This window comes from Crinia signifera, chromosome 4, assembly GCF_055691185.1.
Source record: "Crinia signifera chromosome 4, ASM5569118v1, whole genome shotgun sequence".
Classification (NCBI taxonomy): Eukaryota; Metazoa; Chordata; class Amphibia; order Anura; family Myobatrachidae; genus Crinia; species Crinia signifera.
The window spans coordinates 24,170,608-24,193,050 of NC_139220.1; the positions used below are offsets into that span (position 1 = coordinate 24,170,608).

Below are 22,443 nucleotides of genomic sequence, written 5' to 3' on the forward strand. Positions count from 1 at the left end.
ATACCAATACTGGACTGGGACAGATGGGTAGATGACTTGATGGGCTGGTACAGCGGCAAAGAGTGTGGGGTTGGCCAAGCATCGCAGCCTCCTGGTGCTCTGCTCAGGCCACCCAGCATAGATTGGGGCCCTCGTGATGTGGACTGCCCACATGGATTCTTCCTGACCAGCTGTGGCCGGACCTCCCTCAGCCATGTCTGCCCCCCTTTTCCCATGACCATGCCCTCCATGTCGTGCATCGTGTAGGTTACAATAGATTGCGCTGGGATGGGAGAGCTGCCTGGTGCCGCTGGAGTTTGGGCTGATTGATAGCGGGGAAGAGTGAGGGGCACTTCTGTATTAGCCTAGGGCGGCTGGAACCCTTAATCGTCCCTGCCCATGTGCCAAGTCGTGTGTCAGGGATGTTTGCACAGTAAGTTTAATGAATTGCACATTGAGAAAAATGCAATTAGGGGTAAACACGGCAAGATAGCAGCTAAATTAATCATAGCACAATGCAAAAATACTCATCATGATCACATAGTGCCACCGCCATCCCCTTGATTCCGTGTTTTATCGACACCTACATATAATGGTCCTGATGAAGGTTCGATTAAACACCTTTGGCAGGTTCTATGATGAAACACAATTGGACCGTGGCTTGGTAAAGAAGTCACCCATACACTGATGGTGCACGTTTCATCCGCTGACGTCAGCAAGCCTCTTATATACTTGGGTCCAATACGATGCGGTGGAACAATAGCACAGTCGCTTCTTATATCTGGTGACAGAAGCCTGAATTAGAATATTGACCTCACGTACATGGCGGGGCAGCTGACACTTATTCAGTGGCGTAACTATACGCCACCACGGGGGGGGCGCTGTGCATGTGGGGGCGCCAGGGGGCTGCGGTGCTATAGTTAAACCCCCCCTCAATCCCCCGCAGACTTACCTATCGCGCTGGTCCCGGCGGCTCCGTTCTTCTGCTGAGGACCTCCACAAAATGGCCGCCCCCATATAGCACACAGTTCTCTGAAACTGTCTGCTGTATGGGGGCAGCCATTTTCTGGTGGTCCTCAGCAGAAGAACGGAGCCGCCAGGACCAGCGCGATAGGTAAGGCTGTAGGGGATTGAGGGGGGGTTTGCATGGGCGGTGGGGTAGGGGTGCTTGGGGTGCCTAACGTAGCTACGCCACTGCACTTATTATTCTAGATACTCAGACATTCAGGTAACCTGTCGCTTATCCCTGTTCTGCGGGAAGGCTTTTCTCCCGTTTTATCGATGCATACCTCCCAACTGTCACGATTACAGCGGGACAGTCACGATTTTCGGGTCCTGTCCCACCCGCGGCAGGCATTGTCCCGCTGCGGGGGGTGGCAGTTGGGAGACCTCCCAATCTAATAGAATAGACGCTGTGCGCATGCGCACAGCGTCTATTCTCGTATGAAAATGAGGTTGCGGCTAATTAGCATAAACTGCACCCTCATTTGCATACGCTTCGCCCTCTTTTCGGGCGATTAGCACAGAAGTTGGGAGGTATGTCGATTACATTTTTTACTCAGATGAAACGCCTTAATAAATAATCAGTTTTTATTAGAAATGTGTCTTCTGAAAACAAACACTCAGATTATAATCTCTACATCGACTAGGTTTCTCCTAATCCAAATCCTTGTTGGTCTTCAGGGCTTGTAATGACAGTTCATAGGTCAGAAACATAGCGGCACTCATGGGGAACCCACGTACGGTATTTACTGTGATTCCCCTAAAAAATACCTGCGGAAGATAACATTTAGATGTAGAGGTCATTATTAAAGTCATCAGTGTGTAAGCACAGCAAATAAGCTCCAAAACAAATGGACTGTGATTCATCAAGGGAATTTCCACTATAACATTCAACAAGCCTATGTACTGTATATAATCACAGAGAGCAGTGGCGGAACTACTGGCGGTGCAATGAAAGGGCCTCCGCCAGCCGACCTTCCCCGCAACTATGGCCACCAGTTGGGCAAAGCACAGCAAGGACCGCGTTGTTTCATAGCTGGGCAGTCTTGATAGCACTGGCAGCATTTAAAATGTAGCTGTGGTCACTAGCCAAATGGAGCTTGCGGACCAGCAGCCAATCAGGAGCAGCTTCAGCGGCATGAAGAGTTTCTTCCTTAGGCCACTGAGAGCCACCACAAGACCTGGGTACTGAGGGGTGTGGCCAAATACAGGGATTCACAACCAAGTCCCCTCATAGAAAAAATTGTAAAAGTAGTTATCCACACAGGGAAAGTGGTGGCTGCAAAGGGGGCGCATGTCCTCATCAGATTGGTTGCTAAAACCATTCAGTGTGCCGGGGGAACCAATGTCTTGTTACTTACTAAGTATTAACCCCTCCCTTGCATGCACCTGAAAAGTTTTACTGAACTAATTTGAGCATCTACCGCTATCTGTATGTATGTTGTGAGAGGCAGAGAGGAGCTTGCATTAGGCGGAGATGCAGGTCCTGACATGCCACATGGAGTAGTCTGGGGTTGCTCCAAGGTAGGTAGCTCTTAGTTCAGATATACCAAGTAAGGAGCCATTATCTTGTGGCTCCTTGCTGACTAATTGTAGACCCAATTTAGGGTAACAGTGGTGTGGAGTGCGGTGCCCCTGGACTGGTTGGGCTGGGTGGCTTTAGTGCGGCATGCCCTTACATTCTATTAACACTTTTCCCTCACTAACACTCTCTCTCTCTTATTTTAATTACATTTCATTTATATCTCTCTTTATGTATAGCTTCGGCTTCCATCACTAATTATTAACACTTAGGGCGAAATGTAATAGGGTGCGATTTTTAGACATGTGCGATTTTTGGTCAAAAACGGCCGAAATCGCACATTTTCCGAAAATCGCACATTTAATAGGTTGAAAATCGCGGTAAAAAAAATCGCACTTTTTACCGCGAAATCGCACTTTTGGAAGTGGCGATTTTTAGTCACATTTCAAATCGCATCCAGATGTTTTCCCATTATAAAGTATACAACTCGCAAATGTAATAGGGTGCGATTTTTGGTAAATGTTACCAAAAATCGCAAAAAAAATAGACCAGGTTCTGACAGGCGAATTTGACAGAACCATGCACAGATCATTGAGATCTGTGCATGGGCCTGTTAATAAAAATGTGTAAAAGTGTTTTTATAAAAAAAAAACGGCGTGGGGTCCCCCCTCCTAAGCATAACCAGCCCCGGGCTCATTGAGCCGGACCTGGTTCCAAAAATACGGGGGGACAAAAAGCATAGGGGTCCCCCGTATTTCTGAAACCAGCCCCGGACTCTTGGACCGGTCCTGGTTCCAAAAATACGGGGGACAAAAAATCTGGGGGTCCCCCGTATTTTGAAACCAGCACCGGGCTCCAACAGCCCGCAGTGTCATACCACAGCCGGGGGACACTTTTTATACAAGGTCCCCCGGCCAAAACATGAGCACCGTGGCTGGTCAGCCTTGGACGGGGTGCCTGGAGGAGTGGGGACCCCCCCAATAAAGGGGTCCCCCCCCCAGGCTTCACCCGTCCAGGGCTGACCAGGACGGGTTCTCCAAGTCCCAGCATGCGGGGGAGGTCTGCTGGTAGTTCTCCGGTATAAAGCAATGTAACGTATGATCGATTTAACCCTATCAGGCCGGCGTCCACTGGCCACGGACGCCGGTGACAGCCCCGGGCTTCAGCCCTGGACGGGTGAAGCCTGGGGGGGGGGGACCCCTTTATTGGGGGGCTCCCCACTCCTCCAGGTACCCCGTCCAAGGCTGACCAGCCACGGTGCTCATGTTTTGGCCGGGGGACCTTGTATAAAAAGTGTCCCCCGGCTGTGGCATGACACCTCGGGCTGTTGGAGCCCGGTGCTGGTTTCAAAATACGGGGGACCCCCAGATTTTTTGTCCCCCGTATTTTTGGAACCAGGACCAGTCCAAGAGTCCGGTGCTTGTTTCAGAAATACGGGGGACCCCTATGCTTTTTGTCCCCCGTATTTTTGGAACCAGGTCCGGCTCAATGAGCCCGGGGCTGGTTATGCTTAGGAGGGGGGACCCCACGCCGTTTTTAAAAAAAAAAAAATTTTTTGCACAAAATCGCATTTATGAAAATGCGCACATTTGCATGACTGAAAATGCGCACATTTTCATGACTAAAAATCGCCCGAAATCGCGGCAAATCGCATTTTTTGCCGCAAATTCGCATCTCATTACATATGCGAATTCGCGGCAAAAAATGCGATTTTTAAAGGTGCGATTTGGTGCGATTTTTTTTTTGTCTAAAAAATCGCACCCTATTACATTTCGCCCAATGTATCTCACTGGCATGCCGCACTGGGCCTCCTAGCTTATGATAGTTTTTGGGGTGCCACACCCTGCACCTAGATATAGCGCTAGGGACCCCAATATACAGAGAAGCCTTGACGCGGCTTGGGGGCATATCATACACCTGCGCAGGTATATGTAACCAATATCTCTGAATTCTATTATCATGTAGTGTTCAAGATTGGTTGCTAAAACCATTCAGTGTGCCGGGGGAACCAATGTCTTGTTACTAACTAAGTATTAACCCCTCCCTTGCATGCACCTGAAAAGTTTTACTGAACTAATTTGAGCATCTACCACTATCTGTATGTATGTTGTGAGAGGCAGAGAGGAGCTTGCATTAGGCGGAGATGCAGGTCCTGATATGTCACATGGAGTAGTCTGGGGTTGCTCCAAGGTAGGTAGCTCTTAGTTCAGATATACCAAGTAAGGAGCCATTATCATGTGGCTCCTTGCTGACTAATTGTAGACCAAATTTAGGGTAACAGTGGTGTGGGGTGCGGTGCCCCTGGTCTGGTTGGGCTGGGTGGCTTTAGTGCGGCATGCCCTTACATTCTATTAACACTTTTTCCTCACTAACACTCTCTCTTATTTTAATTACATTTCATTTATCTCTCTCCTTATGTATAGCTTCGGCTTCCATCACTAATTATTAACACTTAGTATCTCACTGGCATGCCGCACTGGGCCTCCTAGCTTATGATAGTTTTTGGGGTGCCACACCCAGGGCTGCCAAGAGAAATCCTGGGCCCCGGTACAACAGCGCCAAGGGGCCCCCCTGGAGTGGCGAGCTACAGAAAAGAGGTGTGGCCATTAAAGGATATAGGGGTGAGTACCACACCATATACCCTTTATGCAACACAATAGTAGACCCCTTATACTTGCCCCTTACACAGAATGAGCCAAAATTCAAATAGATTATTTGCCGCCCCGTTCGCATGCAGCAGTGTGGACAGAAGCGTGGGGTGGTGGATATGGGTTGCGCCCATGGGAGTAAGGGGTCGTGGCCACGGATGGGCAGATACCGGCAGGGTCCCTGCGGAGGATGGGAACTAGGCAATAGCTCCCATCCTCCGCAAGGACCCCACTGCTGTCTGCCGATCCATCACAGGGACCCTCTGCCCCTCTGCGCTGCCCAGACCCCTATGCCATACAGCAGGGGTGGCCAGCCCACGGCTCCTCTCTCCAAGATCTGCGGATGGCGCGATCATCCCCATTTGAAGCGCCGCCTCTGGAGTATAAGGATCCCAAGCTCACACACGCAGCAGGGAAAGCGGCAACAGTGCATGCGATCGGGGTGGCAAATAATCGGTTTGCTGCGCCCGCTCACACAAAGTGGCTGCACATGCACAACATCGCTCCCCTGTGTGAACGTGCGGGGGAGCGAACCAACCTGAATGAGGGCCATAGCCTGTTACACACACACATAGCCTATTCCTTCACACATACAGTACATAGCCTGTCACTCACACACACACACACAAACACATATACATACATAGCCTGTTACACACACACATATACATACATAGCCTGTCTCACACACACACACACACACACATATACATACATAGCCTGTTACACACACACATATACATACATAGCCTGTTACACACACACACACACACACACATATAGACGTACATACATACATACATAGCCTGTTACACACACACTCACATATATATACATACAAAGCCTGTTACACACACACACACACACACACACACATATACATACATACAAAGCCTGTTACACACACACATATACATATATACAAAGCCTGTTACACACACACACACACACACACACACAGCCTGTTAGACACACACACACACACACACATATACATATACATACATACAAAGCCTGTTACACACACACACACACACACACACACACACACACATATACATATATACAAAGCCTGTTTCACACACACACACACACACACACACACACACACACACACACACACAGCCTGTTAGACACACACACATAGCCTGTTACACACACACATATATACATACATACACAGCCTGTTACACACACACACACACACACACACTTTTTGTCTGGTCCCCCTGTCCATAGCTATGCATTGCGGGCAGCATTACCTTTTGAACCAGGAACTTGGAGCAGGAGCAGGACAGCCATCGCTGACCGGGCTTAGGCAAATTCGGGGGCGTGGCCTAATCGCGGACCCTTACAAGACCCAGTGTGTCTCATGCTGCAGGAGGAGGCCAAGAGCAGGCCGGGAGAGGGAGATAAATATATATATTTTTTAAGTGTGTGTCAGGACCCGGGCCCCCCTGGCAGGCCCGGGCCCAGGTAAAATGTACCCGCCCCCCCTGCCTCTCGGCGGCCCTGGCCACACCCTGCACCTAGATATAGCGCCAGGGACCCCCAATATACAGAGAAGCCTTGACACGGCTTGGGGGCATATCAAACACCTGCGCAGGTATATGTAACCAATATCTCTGAATTCTATTATCATGTAGTGTTCAAGATTGGTTACTAAAACCATTCAGTGTGCCGGGGGAACCAATGTCTTGTTACTTACTAAGTATTAACCCCTCCCTTGCATGCACCTGAAAAGTTTTACTGAACTAATTTGAGCATCTACCACTATCTGTATGGACTGTGATTCATCAAGGGAATTTCCACTATAACATTCAACAAGCCTATGTACTGTATATAATCACAGATAGCAGTGGCAGAACTACTGGCGGTGCAATGAAAGGGCCTCCGCCAGCCCACCTTCCCCGCAACTATGGCCACCAGTTGGGCAAAGCACAGCAAGGACCGCGTTGTTTCATAGCTGGGCAGTCTTGATAGCACTGGCAGCATTTAAAATGTAGCTGTGGTCACTAGCCAAATGGAGCTGGCGGACCAGCAGCCAATCAGGAGCAGCTTCAGCGGCATGAAGAGTTTCTTCCTTAGGCCACTGAGAGCCACCACAAGACCTGGGTACTGAGGGGTGTGGCCAAATACAGGGATTCACAACCAAGTCCCCTCATAGAAAAAATTGTAAAAGTAGTTATCCACACAGGGAAAGTGGTGGCTGCAAAGGGGGCACATGTCCTCATCAGTAGTGCTTATGTTAAGTAAGTGTGCTATTCAATGTTTGAGTTATCTACATAAGCAATACTAACACCTGAGTGTGGATCAACATGACTTCTCTAGATGTCAGATAACTTGTGCTAATTCAGCTGTATGACTGATTTCAAAGTCAAAATGATGTCTGCTTCTCAGCTATTAATTTCTGTCAGAGCGCAAATAGACAATGAAGAGATTGCTACAGCAGTGTTACAGAACCTCATGTCTGAGTTTGGCTTCGTAGTTGGGAGGTTGGAAGCAAAGACAGCAAAATTAACCACAGCCAGCCAGTTATTTCAATGCTAATTTTTAGACAGCGATATAACAAACCGCACAGAAGAAATATAGGACCTGAAACATCATTTTATTTTACCTGAATTCCTTCATTACGGTAACTTTGTGAGATGCAATCTCTGACTCCTTTGTATTTTCTGTGACATAGGCTGTCTGCTTGGAGGCGACTTTTTACTACATCCATTGGTGTGGCTGTACCCCAGGAAATAGCGCCTTAAAGTAAAAACCAAATAATCACATTCTCATACAGAAAACACAATTCATGAAATCACCCACAAATCATATAAATGCATAAGTTTTAGGGGCGTAATTATAGTTACATTTCACTACCCTGTATCATAAAGCATATGTAGTCATTTCTGAAAGCCAGCAACATATTAGTATGTTGACCACCAATCTGCCAGCGGTCATTGACAGGGAAGGATCCTACAGAACCCTCTCAAGGTAAATTATATGACAGCCAGTCCCTTTCAGAGCCTGATCATTTCTCCAGGGACGTGGGGCCTGCAAAAGCAAAATGTAGCCCCCCATGGTCAACTAAAACTGGACTGACAGCACTAGGGCTGTTCTCCAAACACCTTCACAGTGGGTGTGTATATATAATATTGCGTAAAAGGAACAAATACATGACAGCCCTCCATTGCTGTAGCCTAACCCTAACCTGCCCCCCTTAGTGCCTAATCCCCCTTTTTAGTACCTAGCCCTAAGTATCCCTTTCCGCCCCCAAACCTAACCCCCTCCCTTAACCGTAACCTCCTCCGGTACTTGTGTAGTTTCACGGCGGAAGCTTACGCTACGTTTGAAGCTACGCTAATAGCTTAGCCCAACGGCTGCCTTACTTGTGTAGTTTCATGCCGGCAGCCTAAGCTACGTTATCAGCGTAGGCTGCCACCGTGAAACTACACAAGTAACTACCGTACTGTTGCCGAGAACTGCATCTCTTTCACCAGCGTCTCTGGCAAGCCTAGTCAGCGCCTCTCTCACACCTCCGGCGCCAGCATGATCCCCTCTCTTTGGCAGAGAGGGGATCATGGTGGCACCGGCAGAGAGGCGCTCCATCTGTTTGAGATGCAGGAGTGTTCCTCCCAACCTTTTCATACCCCCACTATCCACGTTGGCGTGGAGTTGACTTTATATAGTGTGGCGAACGCAGCGAGCCACTGAGACCAAAGCGTGGCAAGCACAGCGAGCCCCGCGAGGGGACGCGGATTACATGTAAGGTAATCCACGTCTCCTCGCGGGACGTGCTGCGCACACCACGCTTCGGGCTCAGTGGCTCGCTGCGCTCGCCACACTATATAAAATCAACTCCACGCCAACGTGGATAGTGGGGGTATGAAACTACGCTACTTCTGACTGGCTACGCTGGCCGCGGGAACTACGCTGATTCTGACAGGGAGGCTAAGCTGACGGCGTAACTGCCGCCGTGAAACTACAGGAGTACCCCTCCTCCTAGTGACTAAACCAAAACCTTAGGCACGGCTGCATGCGATTGGACGTGTAAGCAAACACACCCATGTGCATGCAAATGCAGCCATTTGCATGATGAAGGGGGCGGGCGTTCGCTCGTCCGGCGGGCGTCATTTACCGACTCACTAAGCAGCGAGTTTATGTTGCTTTGTGAGCCAACCTGAATCAGGCCCATGGTGTGTGCTCTTTAGGAGAATATTGCTGCGTACCTGCAATGCCCCCTGCCAGCCACACGGAAAACGCGCTTTGTGTTGGGTGGTGGCCGAAGGTCATCCATTGACATAAATAGGTGTAGGGAATGAAATACAGGCAGTAACCAGGAATGTCTCTCAGCAGCATTGCGCCGGCACCGCGGTACATGCCGGTAAGCCCTTCTTTCCTTAGTATGCCGTTTACACAGTGGATTGGACCTCTGTAGCTTGTCTTGTTTTGAGTCGGCAACGTCCCCTGGTTCCGAGGCGCGCCCTCTGTAAGAACAACATTATGATAAGGTACGAAATACAATGGGGACATCCTCTCACACGCAGCAGAAGGAGAGATAAATAATTTGTGGGTCGCCAACCATCGAATAATTTTTTTTTTTGACTTACTGTCCGCCAAAGAGGGGGTGGGTTCTGAAGTCATGTGACAATGGCCAATTGCCCCTAATTGGCATCATCCGGCCTACATTTACAGGGGGACGACCAGCGTTTTCATCGCTGACTGTGATAATCACAGAAGCCGTTCGTACAGCGGCCCCGCACAGGCGCAGAGCCGAACCATTGTATTCATGCTGGGGAACAATCAGAATTGAATCACCCCCAATGTCTGTACTATACATATTTAATGCATTTTACTTGTGGCTGCATCCGATCCAAAAGGGTTTCTCTCCCTTTGCTACGTACAGGCCTGAACGCTTACGCTCACCGGACAACCGACTTTACGATTTTCCAAGTAATTAAACAATACTGAGAATATTCCAGGGTTGCCTACTTTTCTAGTCTCCTCTCTGGGAGGAGCCTGGAGAGGAGACTTTCACCAGCGCTTTGGGGGGTGGAGCTTGAGTGTGATGTCATCAAGCCCTGCCCCCAGGACGTAAAATAACCCGATTCGCATATCTCCATGGAGGAGGCAGGGCTAAAATGATGTTGCGATTATGACATTTTAGGCCCGCCCCCTCCTCGGAGACCCGTGGATTGCCGTATTGAAACGCCACTGTTGGGGGGAGGAGCGGTGGTCCCGATTTTCGGGAGCCTCCCGGACATTCCGGGAGGGTAGGCAACCGTGGAATATTCAATGTCCGCACACTAGTTATTCATTTTCTCAACCTGAATAATTATCTGTTCTAACAAAGATGGCTGACAGAAATGCCAGACAGGTGACCAGAAGTGCATACGCACTATGACACATGCTCAATATCGGCCAATCATTGCGGAGAAATGATATGTGGCAGGTCAGATCCAATCATCCAATCCAAATAGTTTTTTGGAACATTATTCAACCCTGCATTATTCAGCCTTTTGTCAATGGCAACCTAAGGCATGTCAACCTTTTTTGGTGTGTCGACCGGTTTACTGTTGACTAATAGTGTTCAACCAATTGAGTCGCCAAGTGATGCGTATTTCTGAAGGTGTTTTGTTGCAGAACATCTGTGTGAGAACAGTGTGCCCTCTGCTGGTGAGGGAGAGTTACTGTTTTGTTAGCACAAATACTGTATATCACAACACAAATTATTCTAGATCTAGAGTGTTTGTTGCTGTAAAGCTTTCTCATTAAACTCAGAAATATATTTTATCTTCAGCCGGACCATCTTATCAGTATTGTAAAGTACACCCATTCCCAGGTATAAACAAAACCATGACTTACCCCTCTTGTGGTCCTGCGCACTCTCTCCACATGACATCATAACAATGCTGCTCTGATTGGGTGTAACTCACAACCATAGTGGCCGGATAATGATCTCTTCTTACTGGTCTCCGGTATTGCTAACAGCGTTCCGCACCTGTCCCAGTTACCAGTCTCCGGCATTGCTAACAGCGTTCCACACCTGCCCAGTTATCAGTCTCCAGTATTGCTAACAGCGTTCCCCCCCGTGTTCCAGTTATCAGTCTTCAGTATTGCTAACAGCGTTCCACACCTGTCCCAGTTACCGGTCTCCAGCATTGCTAACAGCATACTTCCCTACTTTGCTGGCCTTCCTCCTTGTACTCTATTGTGGGTGGCAAAGTGGACCTTTAGGGAAAGCAGGGGACTTACAAACATCCCTCAAGGGCTAGGAGGACTAGCCGATTTTTGGGAACATCCCTGGTTTTGGCAGGGTATGCCTTACGTGGTCGGAAAGTGGGTATTGGAGGCAGTATGGGGGGGGGGGGGGAGTAGGTTTAAGTTTTGCCTAGGTACTGAGAAGCCTTAAACCGGCTCTGGTTCCGCACCTGTCCCAGTTACCAGTCTCCACCATTGCTAACAGCGTTCCGCACCTATCCCAGTTACCAGTCTCCAGCATTGTTAACAGCGTTCCGCACCTATCCCAGTTACCAGTCTCCAGCATTGTTAACAGCGTTCCGCACCTGTCCCAGTTATCAGTATCCAGTATTGCTTACAACGTTCCGCACCTGTCCCAGTTACCAGTCTCCAGTATTGCTAACACCATTCCGCACTTGTCCCAGTTATCAGTCTCCAGTATTGCTAACAGCGTTCCACACCTGTCCCAGTTATCAGTCTCCAGTATTGCTAACAGCATTCCGCACCTGTCCCAGTTATCAGTCTCCAGTATTGCTAACAGCGTTCCACACCTGTCCCAGTTATCAGTCTCCAGTATTGCTAACAGCATTCTGCACCTGTCCCAGTTATCAGTCTCCAGTATTGCTAACAGCGTTCCACACCTGTCCCAGTTATCAGTCTCCAGTAATGCTAACAGCGTTCCGCACCTGTCCCAGTTACCATTCCACTGCGAATACACAATTTAGCGATCCTTGCTGAATTAGCACCAGTCTACATTCATTTTCAATTAAGATGATTTCAATGCATTTCCTACCTGAAGTAGTAGATAGAGTTTGCATTTGTAGTTTTATCTTGACCAGGTCTACAGGCCCGCCGATTCCTACAGAAACACATCCCGCTAACATGCTCGCCACTGTCAAGTCTATGAGGTCAGGAGATTGCGTTTGGCTGGTGTTCCGGTACCGTCTAAGCAATCTTTGAGTATTACTGAAGACACCGAACACCACCGAGTTGTAAATTGCAATACTGGCCAAAGGGAAGGACAATCCTTTAAAGAATCCGGCAACCTGTCAGTAAAAAAAAAAAAAGTACAGTATATACAGTATAAAACCATTAATCTTAATCCTAATAATACTAGAATCAATGTCAATCATTTTATTTATTTTACAAATATGGATATTGGACAAAGATCTCTTTATTGGCCAGTGTGTTCTTTTGACAAAGCATCCACTTTGGGTGAACCTTCCGTTAAGATACAGTTGCAGCTAGAGATACCCCTTATTAATGTTTAATATTTAATAAACCAGTGGGCAATACAATAGTTATGCTGTTTCCTTAACATTACTCACTTGTTACCCCTAGCAGCTACCTTGCCATCACTTCATGTACAGCAGTGGAGCTGTGTCTAAAGGCCCCCATACACTACGCCGACTTGTCCTAAGGACAAGTCGGCCTAATGTCGGCCCGACTTCCCCTGAGCTCCCCCGTCAGCTCCTGATATGATTTGGCACTTGATGTGCCATTTTTTACATGTGATAAATCGGGCGTCAGGGTCCGTCTGGGGGAGCGGGGACCAGAGACCGGAGAGCAGGGTCCGGTCCATGTGTGATGAGAGAGGGTAGTCACCTAGCGGCAGGAGAGGTGGCGGGGAGCGGGGTCCAGTCCAGCTGCAGGAGGAGAGCACGGAGCGCACGGTGCATAACAGAGTCCGGGTAGCGGCAAGCGGGAGAATAGGAAACATCCTATTCAAAAGACTGGGTGGGCAGGGCGGACGCTGATTGGCTGAGCTCTCGGCCAATCAGCGTCCGCCCAGTCTTTTGATTAGGATGTTTCCTATTCTCCCGCTCGCCGCTACCCGGACTCTGTTATTATGCGCAGTGCGCTCCGTGCTCCCCGCCTGCAGCTGCCGCTACCTAGTCTCCAGTCCACACACTAGTTAACTACCCCTCCTGCAGCTGGACCGGACCCCGCTCCCCGCCACCTCTCCTGCCGCTAGGTGACTACCCTCTCTCATCACACATGGACCGGTCCCTGCTCTCCGGTCCCCACGCCCACAGACCAACTCAATGCCGGCTGCACATAAGATTTATCTTATGTGCAGACCGTCCGACATCCAGATCTGATCCGATGCGCACGGGACCGTGCATTGGATCAGATTGGATGTCATACCCTACACGATTTGGGCAATTTCACCCGATTTCTCAGCCCGATCCTCCAGAATCGGGTGAAATCGGGCCCAAATCGTGTAGTGTATGGGGGCCTTAAGCCATCTCCTTTCACAGACACTGTGAAAGATTGTAAAATACATTTACATATGAATAGGTTCAAACACACACCATTGCCTCAGTGGATTATCAGGTTAACCCGTTTTAGATCACCTTTGATTAGTACTTTACATTTACACTTATCCTCACCGAGAATAAGAAAACCTTTTAAAGCGTCTCATACGCTATATACTTATAAAGGATTTGATACGCACAGACAATCAGTGATGGTGGGATCACGGATCTAACCCCGTGTCCTAAAATATTTAAGTCCCTAATGGACAAAGGTTATAAAAGGGTAACAATCAATATTCAGGCACAATTCTACAATACAAAATATACAATGAATAGGTATAACATAAATGATTTCAACAAACGCACTATAGAACGCAAGTACAGCTAACACAGTGCAACAAACACACATATAAGGATATCAATTACCGTCACAGACGCAGAGATGCGATCGCACATGCTTCCCCCAGGATCCCGGGAATGTGCTCTGTAAGATCACATGTGTGACCGGGCCCTGTGTAGCTCCCTTTTATAGGCAAGGGGCTGGAGGGTCAATATTGATGATCATTAGGTGAGACAAGGAGACCAGGCATCTTCTCCTTGGTTCCTCCTTACTTCGGTTTCAGATATCCATTTGGGGTTCTTCCTAGCCATGAGGTATAGCTGGTTTAAACCAGCCAGGTTTACAGCCCTTTGTTCCTTGGTTGGAGCTATTTGCACATGTCTCTATACACATACACATCTATACATACATATATCTCTGGAGTTGTGTATTTATTCGCATTGCTATTAGTTTAATGAACTTGCGTCTGGGATGGTGGTTACAACAATACCAAACAATAAAGTATGGACGATCATATTCCAATACTTAAGGGAATACATAATGGGCATATGTCGGGAGTACCACAATGATTAGATATTAATACATTACGTCCATCCTTTATTGATTTAAGATTCTTTTGATTTAAACTAGATCTATGCAAATTTAGAGGGCGTTCGCAATACCATAGAGGTGCAATTTCGGCTTCCACACCCTGAAAACAGTGACGATTAGTGACGCGCTTACATTTTTGTTGCCACACCATGTAACTTCCTCCAATTGGTTCATGACTGTCACTCACTGTGAGCATAAAACTATATCTGCAACCACTGTCGCAGCGAATGTGCATATATGCAGTCAGCCGATAATCGGTCAACTGTGCAACATCGTGTTTGCTTCCATGTCTGCATTTGACTCTGTATCCATCCCATAGTTGTCCATTGGGCCCTGGATTGATTGGAAACAGTGCAAGCAGAGACGGTGCATGGTTTTTCGGAACCCAGTGGGCAGCATTTGATTGTGGGACCCTTGCAGATAATGTATCTCTTTGTTAAGCTCATGTTTGTTATTCCAGCTTGCTATAATCTAATCGATAAGGAATATAATATTTAATGCTAAATATGTTCGTATATGTTGTTCACCCAGCATTATTTTTGTCCTAGGAGGCTTCAGATTCCTCCAGATTCAGACAGTGCGGGATATGGTGTGGGATGGATATAGCACAGGAAACGGTGCAGGTCATATACACCAACAGTGCACTTACTGTGACAGGCAGTGTCCTCACTGCGGGAGTGTCGGCAGTGTCGGCAGTGCGGGAGTGCTGATGGTGTTACCATTGCGAGGGGCTGACAGTGTCCTACGTGTCGGGGTGCAAGCAATGTTCCCTCTAATTTTACGAAGGCTGTGTGCGGCAAAAGATTTTGGCTGTGCAACTTTGGAAGGAAATTTTAATTTTTGTGCGTCACTTATATATAACTGGAAAATTACATTTAGCATTTGTGTTAACTTTTCTTCAAAATGATATTAAACATTTAAACATTCAAAACACAGCACACAATGTAGTTAATGGGTGAAAAACACATTAATTGAGTCCACAACTGCAAAAAGGGACCACTGCTGCTTTGTGCGCTCTGTTGTAATGTCTGTGCGCACGCTCAGCAAGTTGTGTGCGCGCGCACACGCGCACAGCTTAGAGGGAACACTGCGTGCAAGTGGTGTCGGCAGTGCATGGGTGCCAGTGGTGTCAGCAGTATGAATGGTGGTGTCCCAGTGCATTGTGGGCCGCTATCTTGTGAGCATCTGCCTGTTGGGAACCACTTATTGGTTGAGAGCCTTGACAGATGGCCGATTCAGTCAATCAGTGATCAGCACGTTGATTTCAGTAAGACTTTTGAAATTGGATCTCAAGGTTTTGCCTTGGATAGGGATCTGTGGTATACAGGGAGATGAATCACCTCAAATCCCAGACGTTCGGGTGGGTCCGGATTTCCTTAAATATGGACAGCTCATCCCTAGTCCAAATGTTGTTCAGTTGCAACCCCCTGTGCTAGATATATAAGAAAGGTTTGGTTGACGGTATTGCCATTGATGGCTGAGTTAGAATCATTCTTCAACCAAATTATTGGGGAATGTTCCAATGCTGCTAACAGGTTTCAGAATATTATACTCACGTTTTCATTCCTGTATATTTTACGTATACAGTGAAATGTATTTCCATAGCCGTGACCAGCTTGTAGTCGAGCCTGTAAAATAAAATAAACAAGTCAGAAACCTGTGTGGGCAGCAGCTGCTGTCAGGAATGGAGGGACTGCGCCAGATAGCAGAGATATCTGCTTTGATCCCTACGTCATACAGGCTGGTGATATCAGGGGTGCATCAAGAGAGTAGGAGCATCCACAACCCATCCTTTCTAGCCGGCAGACCAATAGATCTGGGCACTAGAGTCACTAGGAGACCATAGCACTGTCTAGTGCGCATACACAGGTCTCCAGGAAAATGGCCATTGCGCCATTTTCAGAGGTGCATTTTGCTATTGGACATATATGAAACACCAGGATAATAGACAAGAGCATAGCAATATCCCTGTGGCCAGGTTGGGTGTGCGTAGCACAGTGAGGACCAGGCCTGCCATCAGGGGGGTATAGTGGGGCCTGGCAAACAGGGAGGGGGCCCGGGTGGCAGTGGTGTTGACCAGTGCCACCAGCTGATTGCAGCTGGAGCACCAGGTGGCAGCCAGGCAGCATTTCGAACACAGAGAAAATCGTGTACCAGAACTTGTGGACCGGCAGCCAATCAGGAGCCTTCACAGCCAGCTCCACATGTGAGACAAAGCCAGTGCACTCTCTACCTGGCAGCCACCTGGTGCTCCAGGTAAAATCAGCTGGTGATGGAGAATAAGGAGTATCCATGCTACAAGAAAATGGCCGTCACACTCAATGGCCCTGGTGGAGAATACATGAAAATCCTGAAATCTTGTACACTTCAGGGGCGCCGATTTCCTTTTTTACCGGTGGGTGCTCCCACAGACTATCACCCCCCCAGACCCCCCGGGAACCGGAGATACCGCGGGGCAAAGCTGGAATGTTTTCGGCATAGGATAACATGGGACCCGTTAATTCCGACCCACCCGGTTCCGATGACTGCCAGTTCCCCAGATTGGTCCATATGGGTGATTTGGTTCCGGAGATATTGCAGATAAACCAATTTTTATATTTCTGAAATGTAATTTCATGGCTGTTTATGTTTTTTGATTACTCTGGAACCAAACGGCCCAGTTTCATGGGACCAAAATCGGTTGAAGTCCACTCAAAAGTTCTTTAATATGATACTGTAAATGGGTCAGTTGGTTCCGAAGATATAGCCGGTTAAACGATATAGCCGGTTAAAGGGGGGGGGGTTCTCTCTCCCTCACACTAGGCTAGTGTGAAAGGGGCCCTGCATGATCCTGGGACCATATTCCCGGGTCCCTGCATTTCCTAGTGTGAAATGGTTATTATATCAAATAGCCGGGACCTGCAGTGCTCTGAATACAGCCGGGCAGCCACCCACTCCCTGCCCGGCTGTCAATGGCTGTCACTTCTGCCCAGCGGCGGCTGTCTCTCAGTTACCGCGAGCATGTATTCCCCCTTAGCAATGAACATGTAATCCTACATGGCAAGGAGCATGGGACCCCTGGCAATGAGCATATAGGTAAGCAGCACTTACTGTATGTGGCATAATTTTTAATAGACATTATGGTGTGTGGCTTAACATGTAATGGGCATTATGGTGTAAATTTTTAATTTGCACATATGGCGCGCAATGTCCCTGTTTATGAAGCATATTGTGAATTTTGGCATAATCTGTGTGGTATTATGTGAATTTTGGCACCATCCGTGTGGCATTATGTGAATTTGGCTTACTCCATGTGGCATTATGTGAATTTTGGCTCATTACGTTTGGCATCATGTGTAAGGTATATGGTGTGTTACACTACACTCAAGGAACACGCTCCCTTTTGAGTAGCCACACCCCCTTTCCTGGAGCGCGCCTTCGGTGCACGCACAACTACATCCTTCACTTTCGATGTTGTGGTTGTGTCCATTTGGGAAGGAATTTGCCTTTGTGAGTGAACCAGAATAAGGGCCATTGTGCATACCAAAAACGATTTATGATTAATAAAATATGCTCAGACTGTCACTTTAAAAGCAGAATTATAGTATATAATATGGATTTCCATATAACTCTACTATAATGAATAATAAGTAAAGTTTTAAGTTTGTTGAAGTTTTGACCTTTAACCTTTCGGGGGGGAGATTCAATTAGCCACAGTAAATTACAGCTGCTAATTGATCCCAGATGTATATTTTGGGAGAATGTGTATCATGAAAATGATCTCACATTGCTCGAAGAGATCACACCAACATTATTAATTGGATCAAAGAAATGTACACACACACACACACACACACACACACAAATCATAGTTGCCTACCCTTCTGCATTCTGCAGGAGACCCCCTGAAACAGCAGCAATCTCCCTCTCTCCCTCATTTTACCTAGTTCAAATTTCACTGTTCATTTTTTTGGGAAAAAGGAATGAGAGATTGATAAATTTACATTGAATCATCAGTCCCATTTCCCAGCACTGTACCAAGTATAGTATCTCTTACTAACTGCTTTGGGGATCATCTACATTTGGATATAAGTCATTTTACCAGATTCCCCTCAGATGTAGCAGTACACACCCACGCTTCTAGGTGCCACGTTCACAATCTCTTTTCACAATCTCTCCATATATGGAACTAGACACGCCCTTTGGGTGGAACACGACATGCCCCCTCAATGGGGCGCTGTGCAAAATTCTACTACCAACTATAATCTCCCTGAAACTAGTTTTCAAAAGTAGGCAAGTATGACACAAATGTATATATATTTATACAAGTTATTAGTGTTATGGCTGTATACCCCAATCTGTAAAGTTCATCATTATAGAAATAATAACCTTCGGAAAAAAAATGTGCGTCAAACAAACAATAATTATATCAGGGTTGCCGACTTTTTTGCCCGAGAGGAGACTATCAGCAGCCGTTCGGGGGGCGGGGCTTGATTGTGACATCATTAAGCATTAAGCCCCACCCCCAGGATGTAAAATAGACTAATTCACAGATCTCCGTGAAGGGTGCGGGGCTAAAATGACGCGATTGTGACATTTTAGCTCCGCCCCCTCCTCTGAGACCCGCGGATTGCGGCATTTAAATGCCGCGATCAGGGGGCGCAGTGGGGGTGACCCTGAATCCGGGAGGGTTGATTTTCGGGAGACTCCCGGCCATTCCGGGAGGGTAGGCAACCCTGAATTATATGTGCACGTAAACACAACGCTCTGTTACCAGGAGAAGACAAACTTGCAGTAAAGCAAAGCGCAGAGATAAATTTTACTGTATTTCGTTTAAATACCTTAACGGTGTCCAAAGGGTGTCCAACAATAACACTGGCTGCCCCTGGAGAGGACAAACACTGGCATTAAAGTGTCTTACAGTAAATAAAATAAGAAAATAAGCCATTCATAGCACAAGATCAGAGAGGGTGATTCAGACCCGCTTACAAAGCAGCTTTCTTCCCTGCCTAGTGAACGGGTATACACCACCCCACCAGGGGAGCGAACGCCCGCCCCCCTTCGCCAACCAAATACCGTCTCCTGCATGTGAATGGATGTGTACACTGACACATCGATTCCATTGCATGCGGGCGTAGGGGTGAAAAATCATTCGGTGGTCGCCAAATTATTTTTTTCCCGGTTTGCAAATAAGTCAATCTAGACAGCCCCCTGCCCACTGTGACAGTCGCCGAAGGCGTACGCACATTGGGTCTGCACGTGTGTATGTTTTCCGAAACATCAGTCCCCACAGCAAACTCACAGGGGAGCGAGTACCCCTGAATCAGGCACATAGTTTCATGAATAACACGGGGTTGATAAATAATCAACGGAATTTGTATTTTTTTTTTAAATACCTACTGAGGGGTTGTATCAAACTTTGGAGAGCGCTACAGAGTACAGACCAATCAGCTACTAACTGTTTTTTCAAACACAGCATATAAAATGACAGAATATCATTGCCCGTTACTTAATCTCCCTCCACTTTATCTCTTTCCAAGATTTGATACATCTCCCCTATATTTATATTACCATAAGCTGGATACACACTACACAGTATATTGGAAGATGTTGCAATTCGCAGCGGATCTCAACCACCAAAGCGATCCACCTAATTCATTGTTTGTTGCATTGGGTGGGCACATCCTCCCCGTGGTTGTGTTGCCCATCCAATGGGAGAATTTGACAGGCGAAACATGGCGCCATCATACCTTGTGTGTGCAGTGACGCAATGTATTACATAGTGTCGTTGGTTAGGACCAACACTAGGGGTGTATTCACCTTGGGTATAAGTCATTGGGTCGACATGCATTAGGCTGACTACTGATTGTCAACACCTCAAATAGGTCGACATGGGTGGAAGGTCAACACAAGTGCTAGGTAGAAAATGGCTTGATCGACAGTCAAAATGTGTTTTTCAATTTGAATGTCAACATGGTCGACATGGACACCATATCGTTGCACCGCATCCCCTCGCATGGCTCACTGCACTCGCCGTGCTTTGGGCGCGGTGCGTCACTACGCTCAGCACACTATTCTATTGCCCCTCAATGCCCTAGTGGAAGGAAGGGCATAAAATACCACCTGTCGGCACATGTCGGCTAAAAAAATATATGTGAAAAACCCATGTTGACATTTTGACTGTCGACCTAGCCATTGTTAACCTAATGCTTGTGTCGACCTTCCATGTCAACTTAAGGCATGTTGACTTATTTAAGGTCTCGACCCAAGCCATGTTGACCTTCACTGGTTGGCGCAATGCATGTCGACCTTTGGCGTGTCGACCCAATGACCGTGTACCATCCAGCTTTACACTTCAATATTAACATCAACGACAAAAAGAGATGTTAAATAAAAATCACTTACCTCCAAGGCAGCCAGCTATAAAATCATCAACTTCTACCCGACCCATAACAAATTTTGGGTCCACTATTTACCCTCTGCAGCATTCTTCATAGAGCACTTTATGTCCTCATTCCTAAAAGTGTATTTGCTCTCTTCCAGTCCAAAGGTTTTAATGTACAGAACAAATGTTCCCTTGGCAGATGTAGCTGTATTCCTTGTCATCTGGTTCTGGTACTATTACAACTGCTGCTGCCAACCACAGTACTGTCCGCTTTAGGTCCTGAATGTCTACTTGTCTCATAACATTAACACGCTCATCGTCACATACTGTACCAACGAAGGTAAGTTGCTGTCTGTGTCCAGGCAAAGTTAATGTATGATATATTTAGCAGACAAAAAACATTTTTTTTTTTTTGTTCCCAAAAACATTGCACAATGCTTCGCAGAATTTCTTCTTTTCTCCTTCCAAATCATCACAATGAATAATTGATAACACTTCGCAGAGGCTCATCCCTCTTTTCGGTTTATATCGGGTCAAATGCTGTTTGCTGGTTTGTATCATGATTTATTAACTCAAGGGACGTTTTGTGATAAACTTATCTGTTTTGTTGCCAGAGAACCTCAGTGCAGGTATGTTTTATAGTGCCAAAATAACATATACGCTGCAAATCGTGGACAAATCATGTCGTTTTAATGTGTCAACTTATGGCCTGTCGACTTCATTAGTGTCGACACTATCACCCATACACTAATTAAACTTTATACTTAGTGGGTTACTGCTGAAGCTGTGACCCATTGGTCCACGGTTCTAGTTACAGAGAATACTGGCCGCACGCTGATTGGCTGAATCTCAGCCAATCAGCGTGCGGCCAGTGTTTTCAAAGTCAGAAGCGCTTCCCGCGCCGCCGCCCGGCGGATAGCGCATAATTCCCAGGTCACTGCAGGGACCAATGTAATACTCAGCGCCGCAGGGACCTCTCTATGACCGCAGGTACCCAGGCGCCGCACGGACCCCTCTGCCCGCTCCCCGCTGCATCCACAAGGAGGGGGGGAGCTGGGGGAGTAACAATAGTGTCCGCACAGCCCCCGGCGCCTCCCCGCCATCGCCAGGGCTGCGGCTCTATAGTTACGCCACTGCTCACCTGCCTCACCCCACCGCACGCCACTGCTACCACCTCCCAAGGGTTTTAAAAGGTTGTGTGGGGAGGGTTACTGATTACCTGGGCCCAGACTTGCTGGCCAATTGCTGGGGGGGGGGGGCATTGTCCCCCTTTGTACAACATGGCACGCTTATAGAATTTTTTATATTTTTTGGGAGGATCAGGGCCAATGCCATCAGATTCAACCAAACCCCATAGAGTACCTGTACCCTTGTTGGTTCTCAACGACCCTGCTTCCTCCTATTTAAAGGAATGGGGTGCCATGTTGCATGCTATGGGGAAGATGTATTAAGCCTTCAAAACTGATAAAGTGGAGAGAGATAAAGTACCAGCTCCTAACTGCCATGTTACA

At 47.4% G+C, this 22,443-nt stretch overlaps 1 protein-coding gene and 1 long non-coding RNA gene across 2 annotated transcripts in view; one reads left to right on the top strand and one right to left on the bottom strand.

Annotated features, from left to right (window-relative positions):
• Positions 1-22,443, top strand: part of LOC146073875 (uncharacterized) — a 48,578-nt gene that overhangs the window by 25,684 nt on the left and 451 nt on the right. The gene's annotated exons all lie outside the window — the stretch shown is intronic.
• SLC25A48 (solute carrier family 25 member 48) lies at positions 1,552-21,733 on the bottom strand. The gene is made up of 7 exons (XM_083181422.1): positions 20,953-21,733; positions 19,389-19,432; positions 16,125-16,196; positions 12,173-12,425; positions 9,369-9,626; positions 7,769-7,902; positions 1,552-1,752 (listed from the first exon to the last, which is right to left on the bottom strand). The coding sequence occupies exons 1-7, from the start codon at positions 20,996-20,998 to the stop codon at positions 1,636-1,638; spliced, it is 924 nt and encodes a 307-aa protein (XP_083037548.1). The 5' UTR covers positions 20,999-21,733; the 3' UTR covers positions 1,552-1,635.

Bases quoted from the DNA above. Each gene is read 5' to 3' on its own strand.
- SLC25A48 (XM_083181422.1), bottom strand. From the start codon at position 20,998: ATGGGTCGGGTAGAAGTTGATGATTTTATAGCTGGCTGCCTTGGAG. The intron at 12,426-16,124 runs GTGAGTATAATA...TTTTACTGACAG, and splicing joins AAATATACAGGAATGAAAAC to GTTGCCGGATTCTTTAAAGG. The intron at 7,903-9,368 runs GTACGCAGCAAT...TTTTACTTTAAG, and splicing joins GCTGGCAGGGGGCATTGCAG to GCGCTATTTCCTGGGGTACA.